A 19,604-nucleotide genomic window follows, 5' to 3' on the forward strand; every position below is an offset into this window, starting at 1 on the left:
TCTACCCCCACAGCAAGTTATCTGTAGGGACGGCTTCTCTTAATGACTTTCAAATATAACATCCCCATGTAATTATCAACCTGCATTAATGCAGTTCTCAAGGGTGCCACAAAAAACCTGCGCAGTCATCAACAGGGAGACTGGAGGACAGAGGGGAGGCCAGCCTAGCCAGAAATATGGAGGGGAACTTAATCACAGTAATTTAAATTTTGTCACCAAGTCCCAGGTACAAGCTCTTTTATGCACTGTCAAGAGATCTCCACATTAATTGCTGCTCCTGTCTTCAGAGGACACAAACACTCTAATTGGCTGTGACTTCAGCTCCCCAGCAATGCACATTTGTGGCTTAGTCCTCTCTTCCTCTAGAAAGGGGAGGCTGCTTCAGCTCTGATTAGCCAGCTCACTCTGCCAAGACCAACAGACCTGAAAAAGTATGCCTGTTTACCAGGAGTCTAGAAACCAGTGTGACTCAAGTCTCCGGTGGGTGGGAAGCCCTGCCGCCCTTCTGAAAGACCATATTCTTCTCTAGTGAGTTTGGCTTCCAATAGTACAGCTATTTCTAAGCAATGACTTCAATGATTCCACATAGCCCATCTGAAGCAGAAAGTCTAGATAATCCTTCCTGAGGCTTTGGCAGGTCTGGTCAGCACAAGGAAAACCCAGGTGCCTGCTTCCAGAGAGAAAGTGAGTGAGTGAGTGAGTGAGTGAGTGAGTGAGTGAGTGAGTGCGTGCGTGCGTGCGTGCGTGCGTGCATGCGTGTGTGCGTGCGCTGGGCTTGTCGCAGCACAGCCTCAGTATTTTGTGGTTCGGTACCTGGGTCCAGCTCTTCTCAACCTTGCTCTGTGGTCACACCATTCTAGACCATCCCTCCTCAGCTCACTTTCTGCTGCCTCAGGTTAGACCAAGGATCAGAGTCTCTCTTCAGGTGCATTCCTGTCATTAGGAAAAGGTCCCCTTCTAAAATGAGCAACTGAGAATCAATGAAACCGAAATCTAGGTTTCTAGGAACCACTCAGTTCTGACCCATGCCGAGGGACATTAGCAGTCTAACTAATACAACGGAGGGTCACACTAGAAGCAGCCGGCAAGGTGCTATTCTACCAGGTTGTCTGTATTGCTAAGGGCATTTGGGGCCCACCTTTCTGTTCTAACACATCCCTTACTCTTGCTGAGCCAAATACTCTAGCTCCTGAACTATAGAACAATGGGATCCTGAGGCTACTTTCTCAAGGTCACTGCTGCTCGAGGTACATGGAGTTTCCAGAGTACAGTCATTTTAAAATCTCCTGGTAGTATCAGAAGCTACAGCTATATAGTCTCACCAACATGAGCGCCCAAACATGGACTGAACAAGGAGGACACCAGCAGACAGGCCAAACTGCAGGAGGGAAAGCCCATGGGGCCCCAACCCTACACAAAGAACTACAGGTAATTAAGGAGAGCTGCGAGTGGGAAAGGGGTCCTCCCCAGGGAAGAGAGCACCAGCTCCTTGTCAAATGGTCAGCCGTGAGAACATACATACAAGTAACACTATATGGAATGAGCAGGTTACATTTAGGAATATATATGTCTATACATATATAATGTATAGACTTAACGACTGTAATAGTTAACGAAAAAGAGGTCGTGAATTTGAAGGAAAGTGGGGAGAAGTATGAGAGAGTTTGGAGGGAGGAAGGGGAAGAAGGGAGAAACCTAACTAAAATACAATCTCAAAAATAACATCGAGCTGGAATGCAGGGATGACAACCAGAGACACTGCTTGGGAGATGCATCCAGTCACACAGCCTCGACCTTGAAGAGAAGAGAAACTTAAAACTTCCTCAGCAAGCTGGGCGGTGGTGGCGCACGCCTTTGATCCCAGCACTCGGGAGGCAGAGGTAGGCGGATCTCTGTGAGTTCGAGGCCAGCCTGGTCAACAGAGCGAGATCCAGGAAAGGCTCCAAAGCTACACAAGAGAAACCCTGTCTTGATAGACCAAAAAAACAAAACAAAACAACAAACAACAACAACAACAACAAAAAACTTCCTCAGCAAGAACAGAGACACGAAGAGAAAGCTGGGTGCTGCACTGACTCAGTCAAGTACAAATAAAGCGGATGTCTCTTCCCACCAGGGTGATCTGGGGCTTAATAGCAAATTATACACAGGTCCTGTCATTTGGAAAACTCAAATGCTAAATTAGTCTTCACTGCTAGGTGGGGCAGTGAAAGGCAAAAGGAGAAACGACCGACCGGAGATGTACAGAGGTAGAGCAGAAATGGAACGCCTCCTCCCTCAGACAGTCCTCTTGCACTGTGGATTTGAGGACATGGAGGACAGCTTTTACTCTACTTAGTGGAGTGATGAGCAAGGACCCCAGAGAAGTGTGCTTCCGCTGTGGGAAGGGCATGCTGCACTTCAGCTAGGCTTTTGTGATGGGCATTTCCACCATCAATGCGTCACTGTCAGGAACCAGCAAGGGAAACATGGGGTAAGCGATGGGCTAGGGCACGAAGCTGGGAGATGATGTGCTGGGCACTAAGGAAAAGCTGCCCATCTTAGGAAAAACCACTTTGTTTCAAAAATATAGTCAAGACATTCAAGTATCTTAAAAAATCTGTAGCCCTCTATATTCACTATATATCAATGCTGAAAATCAAAATTAGAAAACTCTAATTCTGGAATGTAGTTAGGGAAATTAAAAAAAAAAAACAACAACTTTACAATGAATACATCTGCAAAATTTTCTCCCAATTTGAAATATCGCATTAAGATTGCTGAACTTTTGCTGAGAAATAAATGGCATAAAATATAACAGCATATAAAGATATAGTGTTTATAAATAAATGTACCCTGACTCCAGTGCCCCTGAGGACATTACTACATATTAAAGTGGGGGAGGTGGGGAACCCTGAGGGCGGGCAGGCAGGCAGGCTCAGAGGGCACTTACCTGGTGTGGGATGCGGCATCGTTTATGCTGAAGGTGCTGTTCTCCCTGGTTAGTGGGCTCGAGCCACCCTGGCTCTTGCTGTGGATGTCCAGGCTCAGAGAGGACTCTGTTTTCCTGTCCATGCCATGGCCCTCAGTCTCTAAGGTCCGATCTGCCAGGGACAGCACTTCGCTGGAGCTGTGCCACAAGGGTGCCACCTTCTCTTTGCCTGGCCCTGAACGAGGTGACGAAGTGGCGGCCCCCAGGGAGGCCGTGCTGCCATGGCTGAGGCCGTAGGAGGTGGTATCGATGCCACTGTCAGCAGAGGTGCCCTGTAGGTAGTTATAGCTGTTGAGTTCAGACTCCGTGCGGTCCCCATCATACCACTTCTCGTCACTGTGGGCACTGGATGCATTGCTGGAGAGGGTGTTGCTGCTGGAGTGGCTGGAGTAGTGGCTGTCAGACTACAAGGGAAGCCAGAGTTACTTACATGCAGGGGACGTGCCCTGAACACCAAGAAAGGGTCACCGGTGACACTCCGCCATGTGTCTAGTTACAAAGCTCTAATAACAAGTCAAAATAAGGTTAAGAGTGACTGGGAACAGCACTCAGACTGATGGACTCTTCTGTGGTACATGGTTCTGGCAGAGATGGTACATGTCCTCCGAGAATCCATCTTCCATTATTTCACTTAGGCCAACATAACAACACAATGGCATAAAGATCACTTTAACCAGGAAAATATAAGCTGTCACTGACTTCTTTATTATCTTAACAGAGAAAGGAAATGGTATTCCCAAGTGACTCTAGAAGCCATCCTCAGTAGCTAACAGGCAGAATCTGAGATGAACTAAGTCTGAACTCTTGTGTTTTCCCACTTAGCAACTGCTTAGGAGACAGCTTTCCTACCGAGGCTGAAAGTTAGATCTACACAGAGATGCCAAGATAATTCCACAGGGGAAAACTGGTCTCATTAATAAATGGCGAAGAGACAACTGGATATTCACATGCCAAAAAACCCCAAACCAACCAACCAACCAACCAACCAAACAAACAAACCAAAACCAGAAGTTGTTGAATCCTTACTGCATAGGGAAAAAAAAAAAACCAAAAAAACCAACTTAAGAGACCTAAATGTACAAGCTAAACTTTTGAACCCTGAGACAAAGCAGGTGTAAATCTCCATGACCATGGGTTACACCATGGTTTCTTAGCTAGGACAACAGACATGGAAACTGGATTTTATCAAAACTAATGAATTAAAAATGGTGTGACATGTAAACAGTTGCTTCTGCAAAGAAGACACTTAAATATCAACAACCATGCTGGGCGGTGGTGGCGCACACCTTTAATCCCAGCATCGGGAGGCAGAGACGGGTGGATCTCTGTGAGTTCAAGGCCAGCCTGGTCAACAGAGCTAGTTCCAGGACAGGCTTCAAAGCTACACAGAGAAACCCTGTCTCGAAAACAAAAAAACAAAACAAAATAAAAATCAACAACCACAAGGCAAGGTGCCCAGTGTCGCTGGCCGTAGGGAAATGCAGAGCAAGGATAGTGAGGACTTTACACACACAAGAATCCCTCCAAACCAAACAGCGGACAGAAGAGGGGGATTATTAGGAATGAAAACTGGGCAGTAGCCACAGTAAATTGCTGTAATTTCATTCTTGATACAGACTCGAGAGAGAAAAATGTATATTCACAAATATAAAAGCATGAGTGTTTGTAGCAGTCATCATAATAGATATAAGAAGATACAAGCCAAGGGACTACTAACTCATAAAGAGATTAAAAATATTATATATATATCCATCCCCATCCATCAATGGAATACTCTTCAGTCTCAAAAGAGAATGAACTGCAAGTACAGCTACAACATGGATAAGAATTTTTGATCTGTGTTTAATAACAGATCACATGACCTGGCCTCACTCACTTACTTCCAGCTATGCTGAGGGGTAAAACCTCTTTGTTGCACAGCTCTCCTTCTAACATTCGGACTTTTTCTGAATTCTTGAACCTTCCTAAAGACTTGTGGGGATGCAGATACACTCCTCAGAATGTAGTTTACACTAAAGCATCTCAGAATCTGGGCTGTGCAAATCCCAAGTCTAAAATATCTTGCCTTCTGACACACAGAGTTGGGGTAGAACAGGTGGGTGCCATTTTCAAATTACAGGAATCACGATACATTGCTGGAAAGCAGTTATTTCGTTAAGCTTATGGTAAACTTACATGGCCTTGTTTGTTTGGAGACAAGTGAACCACTGGATCCTGACGAATTAATCTCCCACTGGGACTGTCTCGGAAAGCAGGCAGTACCTTTGATACTGCTGGGAGATGGCATGTAGGCTCTGGAACACAGCACAGGACATTATGGTACAGGCACTAAATAGAGTATAGCTACCACATGAAAATGGCCTGCCACCCCACCTCTCAGAGCTCACTGACCAGCCAATTCTGGGCACCAGCAGCAAGCTTGTTAGGAGTCTACACAAGAGACAGCATGTCAGTAACTAGGTGGCTGAAGGAGAAAGCTTGCAGCTGGTGACAAGATGTCACACCATACACATTAGCATAACCAAGTGCCACCAAACCAAAGGCCATGAACAATGCAGCAAAGTTTGGAACTAACTTGCTTTGGGGGAAGTTCAGAATACATGAGTTAAACTCAGGAATCACTCGCTGCAGGGAGGCTAATCTAGTGCAGTGTCCATTCCCTAGACAGGCATGGATGCAATCACATATTACTTACCGTGATACTCTGGGATCATTTTACCTGTGAATTCATGCTGCTGGAGGACAAAAGAATTGCATCCCTGAGGTCCTCTATAACTGTAAGCTGAGCATGACAGAACAGATACACAGCAGCTAGTTTACTTCAAATGATCGCTTCCTTTCAGGCGCCACACTGGCATTCAAGATGGGGGTCCCCGAGACAAGAGGCAGTGATCTACCCTGACCACCTACAGCTAAGAGCAAGAATTCTGGACTTCTCCAACACCCTTCCTGATCTGCAGTGGACCAGGCAGCCTGCTCCTGGAGTGTGACTCGACATCATTTCCAGGAGCAGTGAGGTAGAAACAAACATCCATGGAGACCAGTGATCCTGTGAATCAAGCTGAGCCTGCCCACACTGTCAGAAGGAACGAGTACACAGCACACTGGCAGCAAGGATGGATGAGCCTGCCTAGCAGGTATCAGTTACATCCACAACAAGTGTGGGGAGGTCAACTCTATGCATCACATACTGAGCCAGGAAAAATCTAACTTGTTCTTTGTATATTTTCCCTAGGATGGCTGCCAGGCATGTCCAAAGGCCCACAGGACACATGAAATTGAGGATGGTTACGAATGCAACCAACAACAACAAAAAATGGTTAACTTACTGGAAACATTATGGGATACACACACACACACACACACACACACACACACACACACACACACACACACACACTTTATTTTGCAACAGGCTCTTACTATGCAGCCCTGGCTGGCCAGGTTGGCCTTGAACACATGGAGATCCCCCTGCTTCTGCCTCCTGAGCACTGGGATTGAAGGTGTATACCACCACATCCAGCCACATCATTATAGGATATTTTCCCCCTTTTCTTTATTTTGTAACCTGACTGTAGCTTTTAAGTGTGACCTTCACAGATGACTAAATCTTATTTCAAAGGCTGGGCAGCCTGGACATCAATCAAGGCCTGGATTCCTTATGATATGCCAATTAGGGAAGGCTGGCTTATTCTCCTGCAATGCTGGGATCCCCAAATTAAAATATGTATTGTAAAGCATTTTGAAACAGGATCTCACTCTGTAGCCTATACTAGTCTGGAACTCACTCTGTAGCCCAACAGAGCTTTGAAGTGATGGCATTCTCCTAAATCAGCCAACCCCCATGCCCTAGTTTGGGATTAAAGGTATGATCCACCATGCCCAGCTAATAGATTTTAAGAGAAGAAAAGCCACCAATTTCATTTCACACAATACAGTGAAGTCTTCCCAGGCCAGCCCTGGGGCATCTGACTATCAGTTTGATTTAAAGTTATACTGTACCAGAAGGATGAACCAGTGTGCTCAGGAGTCATCTAAATCCACACTGGCATTGTAAGTTGTGAAGAGTGAGATGTCACTACACTGAAGAAGATGCAGGAGGAAGAAGACTGGAGAGCACTTCATGCGAGGGGAGGAATATGGGTGGATGATGGACTGTCTAACTATCCTGGTCCCCAGACACCTTCCGGTTCCCCGTGATACTGGGCATACAAAGGCTTGCTGCAGCCTTGGTCAGAGTCTGCACTGGGAGTCAGAGAAAGCCACTAAGGTAATGCTGCAGAGGAGCCTGTTCATATGTGATGTCACCATCCCAACAGTACCAAGACATTGGGGATTACAGACATTCTGTAAGGAGCAGGAAAGCAGAGAGAATATGCTCAGGTTTTCTGAGTTGGGGGTGGGTGGGATAAGACTGAGGAGTGACAGATGGCTTAAATAACAAAGCACAATGGAACAAAGCATGTCTTCAGGACCCAGGAATCACACTTCTCTTCCTCAACTTTCATGTATTTACCTAGGCACCGTCATTCACATAGGACAAACCCATCAACCTTCAAGAAACATAAGGTAGGTCTTCTTTGCCTTAAAAGTTGTTTCAGGCATGAAATGTGTATCTCTTTATCCCATATGGATGGCAATACTTTCAGAAAAAAGAAAAAGAACTGTGGGATGGAGGCACAGGATGACAAGGCGGCCTGACAGCTCACAACCAGGGCTCTGATGTATGAATTGGGTTGGCATCACATTTCTGGTGTGTCTGATAAACTTCACTGTCAGGAGCAGTATCCACGGTGCCACTGTAGACGGATGGATTTCTCCTCCACATCCTCCGAGGGCCATGCACTAGAAACCTGAACAAGGGCCCCTACTGAACTCATTCCATCATGCTGTTTTGTTAAGAAATTTTCTCAGCTGACAGCCTAAGAGTGGAGGGGAAAGAATTTTTTGAAATGCCCCTCAGGCAGGAGAGGGTGCCTAACCAAGATACAAATGTGACCAAACAAGAATCCAATCTCTTCCCACTTGTACAGAGATGTCTTTCTCCTTAAAAGTCAACATTAACAATAATAAACAATCTTCCCAGGCACAAGGCAAAACCAATGAACTAACCAACCCAAGCAAGTGAGCAAGCAGGGAGAGAGGTACTGAGGATACAGGAGCTTCAGCAGACTGGCCATTAAACATAACCTCTGGTCACTCTGGCTGAAGTCTGGGTCACTGAGAGCCCCTGGTCTATCTGTTGCCTTCACGTGCACTAGTCTAGCAGAGATCAGTTCTCATGCACACTTGCTAACTAAGGTATCCTTTATAACACCATGCTTTGACGGTATCAGGAGGCCACCTTGCTTTGAAAGCACTTTTATAGAAATTGCTTACTTACCCATCTGGTCGGCAAGGCTGTCCTCACTTCTTTGCCAGCTGGGTGTGGATTTTCCACTGCTACCGATATCTGACTGAGTGTTCTGCCTGTCGATGGAGGCTGGGGATCTTCGGCTCACCCCAAACCTGTGGTGATTCCCAAACAAAAGCAAGACACATCAGAATCTTTACCCACAGGTGGAGTCCTGGTTCTGATGACAGGTATTACCAGTTTCTGCTTGCATGTCTGTGCACGTAGACACATCTCTCTGCTCAGGAAGGTATACTTATTATTGAAATCAAGTGTTAACTAGGGCAAGGAGCTTGCTAACAGGAGGCCCAGAGAGTAAGAAACCCAAGTCCACCAGCCACAAAGTCAAGTTCAGACTGCCATTTACCATCAGCCCACTTAAATCCCTCACACACATCTTCCAAGCAGTACATCTATGGGGGGTTGTTTCTCTTAATTCAATGATGCACTAAATCATTAAGTTACTCTTGGATCAATCATTTTCTAAGCAATGTACTTTATGATCTGAAAAACAAAGACAACTACCATTTGTATTATGTGCAAACCCCTTTCTAATTATATGAATTTGAAATTGCTATTGGGAAGGGCAATTTGGAAGTAGGTAACCTGGCATGTAAAATGTAAATAACTACTTTTGGAAAGAAATGCAGTTATTTAGTGAGCCAGTTTGATTTTCCCCTTGAAAAAATAAGTAACATTTGTTTTAACTAAATCACATGAAATCCTATGTCTCTATCAATATCAGCACAAATGTTGATAGGAATTCTGAGACCAGAAAGGGCCAGAGTATAGAATTTAAGTATTTAATGAGGAGATTTACTGTATTTTCCATGGTTACTGTGGTGGTATGAATAAAAATGGCCTGCACAGGTCCACAGGGAGTGGCACTATTAGGAGGAATAGTCGGAATAGGTGTTGGAGTAGGCGTAGCATTGTTGGAGGAAGTGTGTCACCAGAGGAGGGCTTTGAGGTCTCAGATGCTCGAGCCAGGCCCAGTGTGGCACTCTCTTCCTGAGCCTGCAGATCTGGATGCAGAACTCTTGGCTCCTTCTCTAGCACCATGAATGCTTGCAGGCCTCCATGCTTCCTGCAATGATGATAATGGACTAAACCTCTGAAGTTGTAAGCCAGCTCCAATTAAATGTTTTCTTTTATAGGAGTTGTCACAGTCATAGTGTCTCTTACAGCAATAGAAACCCTAACTTAGACAGTTACTAACTAATGAACTTCTGAAGAACTTAATAGATAAGATAGCCCTCTATAGGTTCTGTATCAACTGATGTCTGTGCTTTGCCTGTGATGACTGACATGTGACCAGGACCTGCAAGAGCTATATTGGGAAGGGTGGGACCCTGGGAGTGAGAAAACATGGAGTGGAGTTGAAACTGGTGACCCAGTAGAACTAAACAAAACCCCTGAGTTCTGTCTCCTTCTCTTTACACACAGCATGGCAATTCCATTATAGAGCTATAGGCAGCAAAATCTAGGCAAAAGACTTGGAAATTATAGAAGGATACAAAAATATTTGCTGCTGTCAAACATTTAAGAAATTATCTTCCCATTTGCTGTGGCAAATGGTTCTTGGTTAGAAGCCCCTTTGTAAGGCTTTCTGTGAAAAACTGTCTTCTATATGGATGCAGTCCAAGCGAGAAAAACCTTGATTTATGAAAATATCAGGGAAGGAGGAGATTCACAAATCTGCTTTCTTTCTCCTAAGCAGTGAGAACACTCACACCAACCTTTCAGCCCCGTACTAAATGTACACTAAAGGAAGGCTTTTCCAAACAGGGTAAGGATGCCAGTTAGACATGGATTCCAATATCGTTTTCCTTTTTTTAAGCAGAAGAAACCAAAAGGTAACTTTCTCCATCTCTGAATTTAAAGGAGAACCATTTTCTATGTCCATTTAAGTAACTACTAAGACACTTTTAAGTTTTGCCTTGAGAAGCATTTCTCTTCTTACATATGCAACGTGTGTCAAAGAACCCAAGACAAACATCTTGTCCTTGAGGGATTTAGACAAAAGTTGAATCTCACACTTCGCCTCACTTTAGAGGGCCTCATTGGAGAGACACTTGGTGTCTGAGCCACCGGTGGTATCTGAAAGCAGTTTAAAGTGATTACTTGGCTCACACAGGTCACACTCAGTGACTAGGCACGCAGCCACCCAAGCTGCCTACTTCTTACAGGAGGCTGGCACCTCTCAAAGAAACTTCCTTACAATGGGCTGGCACCTGCTCCTAGCTGCTATCACAGACAAGTATAATCCCTCACTAGGGACAACTAGAAAAAAGCTCTCACGGATGGCATCAAAATGCATTTCTAAGATGAGAGAATAGCCTTGATACTGCGTTTGTTTATTGTTGTCGTCTGGCTTTGCAAGGGATTGAATCCAGGGCCTTGTACTTGTTAGCAAAAGCTCTACCACTGAGCTCCACCCCTGGCCCACAGTCTTTAAACTGAGTTGCTTTTTCATTACCTCTGATTCCCATCTGAAGTTTGAATGGTGTCTTTTCTCCCCTACCAAATAGCAGAGGTGTTACGGATCTCCCTACTCAGTTTCACCTCTCAACTGATGAGGATAGTCTCAATGTCCTAGGACCGAAGAATGAACAGGCTCACAGACACAAGGCCCCCTGAAGTGAGGGGGGACATCAGCATGGCACACTGTCCACGGAGAGCCACTGTATGGCGGTTACTGCTATGACGTCACACAGGCCTAACACTAACAAGTGCCCAGCAGAGCACTAACACTTCACCATCGACTCGGACACAGCTGCTCTTACTGGGTTAGGGTAACTTCAGGATCAAACTTCATTCATGGGCAACAGGAGACATACCAGTGTAGTGGTCATGCCTTTAACCTAGCACTTGGAAGGGAGAGACAGGCAGATCCCCGAGTTTGAGGCCAGCCAGGGCTACCCAGAGAAACCACGTCTTGAAAAACAAAACAAAAACAAACAAACATCAAAATAGCAACACTTCATTATTATTATTATTATTTTTTAAAAGATCATCCCCAGGTGCAAAAGAAATTATGCGGTATCATCAGCAATCCAAGGTGAGCTCACAAAAGGTCGCAAACCCCTCAATACCATCGAGGGTACAGGTTAGCTACTGCATGCCCCAAGAAATAATCACTACCTTGTTAACAAAAATGGAGCACCAAGGGCATGGGGCTCATGGTTTGTAGCATCAACTACAACACTAATATCTCCACTTGCTTTGTTGATACACATTTAGAGTATATCACAGACAGGAAAAAAACCCCACCTTTTTATTGTTAGCTCATTTACATTTTAGTGCTGTAATGATGAAGGTATGCTGACTTCATTGCGAAGGCAAATCATACCATTTAAAGTCTAATTTAAATAGGAAATAATTAGTTGGGCTTGTGGTGCAGAACATAAGTGACTCACAATCCCTCTGCAGGGACTGACAAGAAGAGCTAAAATTATTTTCTAGTCATCACTGAAGCAATTACAGTAAGATATGTGCACTTCAAACAGGCCACTGGGGAGACAAGAGGGTGGAGAAGGAGAGTTCTAGAGTGTTTTATCACCTACCTTCTGTTAATATAAACATTTAGCACCATCAACAAAATATTCATATTCAATGGTTAGGAAAAACAACAGAAGAACTGGAGGATGACTCAGTGGTTAACAGCACTGGCTGCTCTTCCAGAGGACCTGAGTTTGGTTCCCAGCACCCACATGGCAGCTCACAACCATCCATAACTCTAGTTCCAGGGAATCCGATGCCCTGTTCTGACCTCTAAGGGCAAAAGGCATAAACATAGTACACATACATACATGCAAGCAGAACATGTATGCACACACAAACAAATCTTAATTAAAAAAAAAATAAAACCAGAATACTAGTCATAATGAAAAAACACCCACTATAAGGGTATTATCAGCACCTTGCTAATTTCTGACATGGTGAAATCTCAGGAAAGTAATCAAATCAAGTGTCCATCTGTTAATCAGTCTTTGGGAAAATGTAGACTAGAACCATTTGTCTTTTGAATGGTTCACGTTCTTTCTCAGGTCCACCAGAGAACACGCAGTTTGGCTCTTATTCTGGACAGAGGCAGCTTGTGTGTGCTATGCTGTGCTTCCGTGCCCATTACTTCCAAGCTTCAGGCATTCCAGTGGCTTTCAGAATTGGGTGCAGTCCCCCTCCACCTTTTACTTGAAAGTTTTGTTCTGTTTTCTAGGGTGTCGAGCTAGGATTTAGACAAAAGCTGAATCTCACACTTCGCCTCATTTTAGAGGGCCTCATTGGAGACACACTTGATGTGTGATGTAACAACAAAAAACAAATCAACAAAACTCAGGCACCTTACAAGACAATTTTCAGCTTAGGGTGTGGTTATCATTTTCTCTGTATCAGCAGCAATATGAACTCCAGTGCAAGCAATGTTCTGCCGAGTTCAGTTTGGAGGAAATATTCCAGTGATACTAAATGATACGTGTGATGAAGAAACTGATGCTATTTGACCTCACGGCTGCATCCATTATAGACTAATCATCTTATTCAGAAGTGGTTTGACCTAGCCCTTGGGACATTCTTCTATCTGTAGCATTAACTACATCTTCTCTGCTGGTTGCGTGGAGCTTTACGAGGCCTGTCTGAATGGGTATCTTTTTCCATGTCTGAACACAGAGAAAAGCTTTATGAGGCCTGTCTGAATGGGTATCTTTTTCCATGTCTGAACACAGAGAAGAACACTGACCATGGACCACTCTCCAGGGGGGACAAATGGCACACTTACCCTTCGGGCATGGATTTTTGTCTGTAGGTGCCACCCCCAGAGCCAGTCTCACTGGATGAAGACAGGTTGCTGGGGGAGTTACGGCACTGGGATCTTGCCAAAGCCATGGATGAGACTGTCACATAGATGTCCGAACCGGGAGACAGCCTGCAAGTGTGAAGCGAAATACGAAGTCAACAACCCAGAGAGAAAACCCCAAGGCAGTGCATGGCAGAGGATATCATATGAACACCACAAAGGCAGCAGCCTCATGGAGATAGTGGAAATGAAACCAGCTGGAAGCCCACAACAGAAACCTCCTGATAACACCACTCCTGAGGGAACAGCGGGAAAACTGCCTCGAAGGGTGTGGAACCCCTAAAACATTATAGGGGGAAAGACCTAGAAAACACACGTGCTTCCAAAAGTTGCCAGGGTTCAATCAGGTGAAGTGCTATGCAGTGTCCAGGGTGGCAGAGCAGAGGATAAGTGAACCCCAGTGACAACTAACCAGCAATTAATTGCAGTTTGTCACACCGCCCTCCCCATGGCCACTGCAAGAGCACATTCTTCATGTGCCTCTTTGTTTTCCTATCTCATTACTCAAAGTTTGCAATCTTCAGGCTCTGACAATTAGTTTTTCTAATTTTGGCTGATAGTAGCATTACACTAAGAATTTCCACAGGGAAAAAACCTTCCTAGAATTGCATCTGTAGGATTTTCACAGCAACGATGTGCTGTGTCTTGGCCCTGGCATATTGGTCAACTGACTATCTAGGTAGAGGCTGAACTCTGTGGGCAGGACAGACAGATTCTCCCTCAACCTTCTCTACTCCTGTAGGCAACAGGGCAGCCACAGGGAGATCTGTGTGTGCTGACAACTGTGACCAGGCTTGCAACAAAGCGATTTTTTACAAAAGTGAACGCCTGCAGAGGTCTGGACTCCCCCAGGAGGGTGGACTGGTTCCATGGGCTGGCTGAGGAAGTGGGTTCCAAGTCAGTCATCCCAGGTCACAACAGGCCGGGTTTCTTGGCTAAGCCTACAGCACTTTGTGTGAGCTGCTGTCCACAGAGAAGGCAGGGATTCCTTCTACTAATGAAACAGTCTGTGTGGGTTTGGCATGGTCAACAGACTTCTAATGTGAAGCCATTCAGTTCCAAGCAGAGTGGAAACCCTGGGCCAGAACCTGGCTGATGGAATAAACCATTCCTACAGCGAGTCTCCAGATGGGGAAGGAGCTTCGCTCAGCAGGTGGCAGACGGGCTAACAGAACCATAACAAGATGCTTTTCTAGTGGAGACACAGTCAGGACAGCTGCTAGGAGTCTAACTCGAACTTACCTACAAGGCACATCTGAGTTCTCCCGGGCTGTCTTCTAGATGTGGCTCCTTAATCCTCTCCTAATGCAAATCAAGCCTCTTCAAAAGGAACAGTTTTCTCCCTGGGCCACAAACGGAATGGTCCTCCTCTATTTGTTTTATCAAGCTAAGCATCTTGGGACCATGTTTCCCTTTCTCTCTCTGACCTTCCAGATTCAACTGGCCTAATTATGCCGTACACTAGTGTACTACACAAAGACTGTGTCCTAGCACCCTAGGTACTGGTCTTGAAAATACATCTGGGCTCCACATGACTGCCCTCTGACCTCTTTCACCCAAACAGTCTCTGACTTCCAGGCTCCATCCATGCCATCCCTCCAATAGCTCCTAGCAATGCTCTTCTGCCATGTCAACCTACCGCTAGAGCTTCTCCAAAGACCAAAACCAACCCTGTCACCGTCTTCAAGACCCGAATCATCTGACCTGATTCCACTCTCACCTCCACGTCCCCGTGTCCTGAGCTCTGATTAGGTTGATTGTGGGCCAGGATGCAGAGTACCACCATATTCACGCCTTCACTCATCCGCTGTCTATCTAGAATGCCTTCCTCTCTTTCAATATTACATCTGAATGCACAGAGCAGAACCTCTTCACACCCCATAGTAGCCTATTCTGTGTACCTTCAGAGCATACCACAGTCTTGTGTTTATCTGTCTCCCTATGACACTCTGTCTTGATGGCACAGGATGGAACCTTACTATCTTTATTGTACGTGTATAACTATTTTGGCTGTAGAACACTGGAAAACCACTTATATATATACCTGGTACCTGCAGAGGTCAGAAGAGGGTGTTGGATTCCTGGAACTAAGAGTTACAAAGGTTGTGTGCCACTGAATCTATGTCTTCTGTAAGAGCAGCAAATACTATTAATCACTGAGCTACTACCCACCCCTCACTCTTGCCCCAGCCAGGGGTTCTTACTTATGGAAGACCTAGAGTGGCTGAAAAGTGTTGGCTTTTAAAATTTGTAATTTGCTAAAAGCAATTATAACCAAATCAGTGTGCTTTCTTAACTGCTGAAACAGGGATGGAGTCACAGGGCTAAGATTACAGCAGAAAGTCATTACTGTCACAGATGGAGGAGAGATCTACTGAGGATGCTGATCTAAGTGTGAATTAGGACAAGAAGACTAGTGTCTGGGGACTGTGATGGGAAGCCAGGCCAGGTCACCTCTAAGCAGTTTCCACCACCATCACAAGCCATGCTCCTGGTGGGTGTCAGCGTCTCATCACCACAGGGTTTTTCATACACACACAGCGTGAAAGCACTGTCCTCACAGGGGTCCCTCAGACACTTGCTCTGTGTTCCACCACTTCAAGAGTAAGACTTGTGCCCCCATGGCATCTGCCTCTGTCATCACCCGTTCTGGTATCACCACACAGACCTTCATGTTAGGGTCCAGGGTGTGTCTGCAGGCAGCTGTGTGCTTAGAGGAACCTAGTTCAACCCTATCTGGGGTACTTTTCTTTGCTTTTAGATTCACCTTTATTTTATTTTATGTGTATGAGTGTTTTGCCTGCATGTATGTCTGTGAGCCTTGAGCATGCAGTACCCATAGAGGTTGGAAGAGGATGCCAGATCCCCTAGAACTGGAGTTAGAGACAATTGTGAGCCACCATATGGGTGCTGGGAGCCAAATCAGGTCCTCTGAAAGAGCACCCAGTGCTCTTAACCACCCTAGGGCTGTGTTTTGATAAAAGAATGATCAAGACATAGCTGGGTACCAAAAAATAGATGTTCCTACACTGTGTTCTCCTAAGATTTCTCTCAGACGTCTCATAATCCACGCAGATATAACCAGGGCTGCAATGGAGGAGGAAGGAGAAAGAGAAAGTTGCAAGCAAGAAAACTGAGTAAGAATTAGGGAACAGCACAGATCCTAAGGAGCCTGACGCTATTTGCCTTTCTTCCCCCAGAATCTGCCTTCCAAGTGCACCTAACAGACAGACCAGATGGGTTTCCATTCTGTACAGCTTTGATCCCGTCACTGCAGAGGAAGAAATGTTCCAGAAGAAAATGGGAGAATCAGGGTGGCAGTGGGTCATGAGCCAGTGAGGGCCAGTGGGACAGCTAGGCAGCTGAGTCATACTGAGGGGCACGCTAACTCACATGGCTGCTTAGGCAAAGCTAAGATAGAATTTTTATCTTTGGCTTTAGAACTTGCTTTATGTAGCCTGTTCTCCAAAACATACATTAAACTAAAACACTTGAATCTCATTCTCAACATCAGCTCTTTTACTTGGCAAATGTATCAGAAAATTCTATTTGGTTACTGGAGTTAGCCCAAAATGAAAAAAAGAAAAAGAAAAAAAGAAAAAAACCAGCCTTTTCAGAAGGCTGGCGTTCATTCCACCTCTCTTCTGCATTTATGTAACTCAATGGTGGCTTTGTTTTCTGACTGTTCACACACAGAGCAGCTGAAGGAAAGCCACCTCCGTGTGTTTATATCTCCAAATACATGAACACTGGACAAAGAAAATTTAGAATCAGCTTTAACCTTGTGATGTACAACTCTGCTGTTTTCAATACTAGGACTCTGGTGCCATCACGCCAATGTCTAGGAGACCTGTTCAGGAGCAGAAGGTGTGACTGTCTGGGTGCTGGCAGTCCAGCTCTGCGGAGTGAGAGGCTAGCTGTTGCTGGGCGTTGTCCTGGGTACTCCCTGGCACTCTCAAGCGGCGCTCTGAAAAGGGTAGAAGGCTCTTCTCCCAGGCTCTCCACACACTGACCTACCTCCCTGACCTGTGCTGGGCCCTTGCGGCCTAAGCACATCTGTTGTAGGAACTGCTGTGTTACTGTTACTCCAATAACTTAGGATAAGGTCAGAGCCTTTTCCTCTAAAATAATCCAGCTCTTCCTGCTTTGTTCTGTTTAAAGGAACCCAAAATACTGAATGTTAATAATCACACCGGTTTAGAGAATGAAGATTAATTACCTTTCAATTAATATGAAATACATAATCTCACGAAGAATAAACAATAATCGTGTGTGTGTGTGTGTGTGTGTGTGTGTCCGTCTGTCCAGAGCACAATACTGGGTGCTGTTCCTCAAGTACTACCAATATATATATATATATATATATATATATATATATATATATAGAGAGAGAGAGAGAGAGAGAGAGAGAGAGAGAGAGAGAGAGAGAGAGAGAGACAAGGTCTCTCACTGGCTGCTGGGGTAAAGCCATCAATAGTATTCCAGCTACAAAGTCTGTGAACTGCAATAATGCAAGTGTTATTGGGGTAACCAACCACTTTCTGACTGAATTTAAGGCCTGTTCCACAGGAAGAAACACATGCCTGGTACCATAATCTAGCCAAGGACCCAGGGCTGAACCTACTATTATTTTGCTAAATGGACACAGTATCAAACTGCTCTCTAAATTCCTATTCCTCTACCCAAAGATCAATGCAGTTCTCAGACATCATCAGAGAAGTTTCTCTGTGCAGTGGGCAGTGGTTAACACAGAAACTCATAACTGGTCAAAGGGAAGAGAAAGGTGACTGTGGAGTGTTCAGCCACAAATGGGACATCTATATCAAACTCCTTCCTCAAGGCTCAAGGACCACTGCAGAAGAGGCGGTAGAAAGATTCTAAGAGCCAGAGGTGAAGGAGAAACAGAGTGAAACAGTATCTTCTGGACATAACAGGATAGCTGTACTTATGAACTGACAGCAGCTGTGTTGCCTATACAAGACCTGCACAAGATCACGCCAGTCAACATTCTAGCATGGAGGGGGAGAAATTCATAAGCTCCTACTTCTAGCCGAGTGTGCTGGTTTGAATGAGAATAACACCCACAGGCTCAATACTTGGTCCCCAGTTAGTGAAACTGTTTGGTAAGGATTAGGTGGCCTTGTAGGAGGAGGTGTGTCACTGTTAAGTAGGCTTTGAGGTTTCAAAAGCCCAAGTCTTTACCAGGTAGTGCTCTCTTCTCTCTTTTCTTCAACCCCCCCCCCCCCCCCCCCGGCTTGTGGATCAGAGGTAAGCTCTCAGCTACTACTCCATGTCTGCCTTCCTTGATGTCATGCTCTCTGCCATGATGAAACTGTAAGCAATCCCTAATCAAATGCTTTCTTTTATAAGTTGCCTTCATCATGGTATCTCTTCACAGCAATAGAAAAGTAACTAAGATACTGAGGAAACATAGATAGTTGCTGGCTTCTGGGAGAGGGAGAGTCAGTTTTCTCCAAGGGTGTGGTCCCTGGTAGGTGTACCACTCCAGTGGATTGTCTCATGTTGTATAATATTATTTTAAGGCCTGTTATTTCTGTTTATGTTGTATTGGTTTAACTCTGTGAAGCTGTGTTACCTTGCCTGTCTAAAACACCTGATGGTCTAATGAAGAATTGAACAGCCAATAGTGAGGCAGGAGAAAGGATAGGTGGGGCTGGCAGGCAGAAAGAATAAACAGAAGGAGAAATCTGGGAGGAAAGGAGAAAAGAACAAGAGAACAAGGAGAGCGGGATGCTAGGGGCCAGCCACCCAGCCACATAGCCAGCCACAGAATAAAAGTAAGGTATACAGAAGTAAGAAAAAGCCCAGAGGCAAAAGGTAGATGGGATAATTGAAAGTTAAGAAAAGCTGGCAAGAAACAAGCCATGCTAAGGCTGGGCATTTATAATTAAGAATAAGCTGGATTGAGGTCTCTCAAAAGAGCAAAAACAACCAACAACAGTTTCACATCCCAAAGTCTATGGGAAGCACAAACTGAACTTGATGGGTTCTTTAAAAATAATAAAAATTTAAAAAAGAGGACATGAAGTTTAAGGGGAGGATCTGGGAGGAGCTGGGGGTAGGGAGGGATGACTATGATCAAATACACAGCGTGTGAAATTTTCAAAGGATAAAATTCTACTCGAGAAAATTACCAAACCTAAGTCCCAGATAGATAATAACCCATGCTAGCATTGCCCATGGATCACCACAGGCCTACAGTCTATGTGCACAATAGTGACTCTTAAGACCTACTGTCCCAGACAGTGACTAATTACAATTTACCAATCCATCAGTAAGGACTTCTCAATGCCTAAGTAGTTAGTGGTAAGATAGTTTCCTGAGTATTTAGGATTAATTACACTTCTATTTCCTTCTTTTTTACT

General features: G+C 44.9%; 1 protein-coding gene across 13 annotated transcripts in view; it reads right to left on the reverse strand.

Moving 5' to 3' along the window:
* Sipa1l1 (signal induced proliferation associated 1 like 1) overlaps nt 1–19,604 on the reverse strand; it is a 306,912-nt gene that overhangs the window by 25,242 nt on the left and 262,066 nt on the right. For 12 of the 13 annotated variants that reach the window (XM_052739397.1, XM_052739386.1, XM_052739390.1 and 9 more), the window contains 4 exons: nt 13,141–13,287; nt 8,355–8,479; nt 5,147–5,265; nt 2,933–3,375 (listed from right to left, as the gene is read on the reverse strand). In XM_052739397.1, coding sequence (XP_052595357.1) covers nt 2,933–3,375; nt 5,147–5,265; nt 8,355–8,479; nt 13,141–13,287 — 834 coding nt within the window. Of the gene's footprint in view, nt 1–2,932; nt 3,376–5,146; nt 5,266–5,690; nt 5,754–8,354; nt 8,480–13,140; nt 13,288–19,604 lie in introns of all 13 variants that reach the window. The other variant, XM_052739398.1, reaches the window with a different exon arrangement.

Source organism: Peromyscus californicus, unplaced genomic scaffold (genome assembly GCF_007827085.1).
Source record: "Peromyscus californicus insignis strain IS unplaced genomic scaffold, ASM782708v3 Scaffold_15__1_contigs__length_86483966, whole genome shotgun sequence".
NCBI lineage: Eukaryota > Metazoa > Chordata > Mammalia > Rodentia > Cricetidae > Peromyscus > Peromyscus californicus.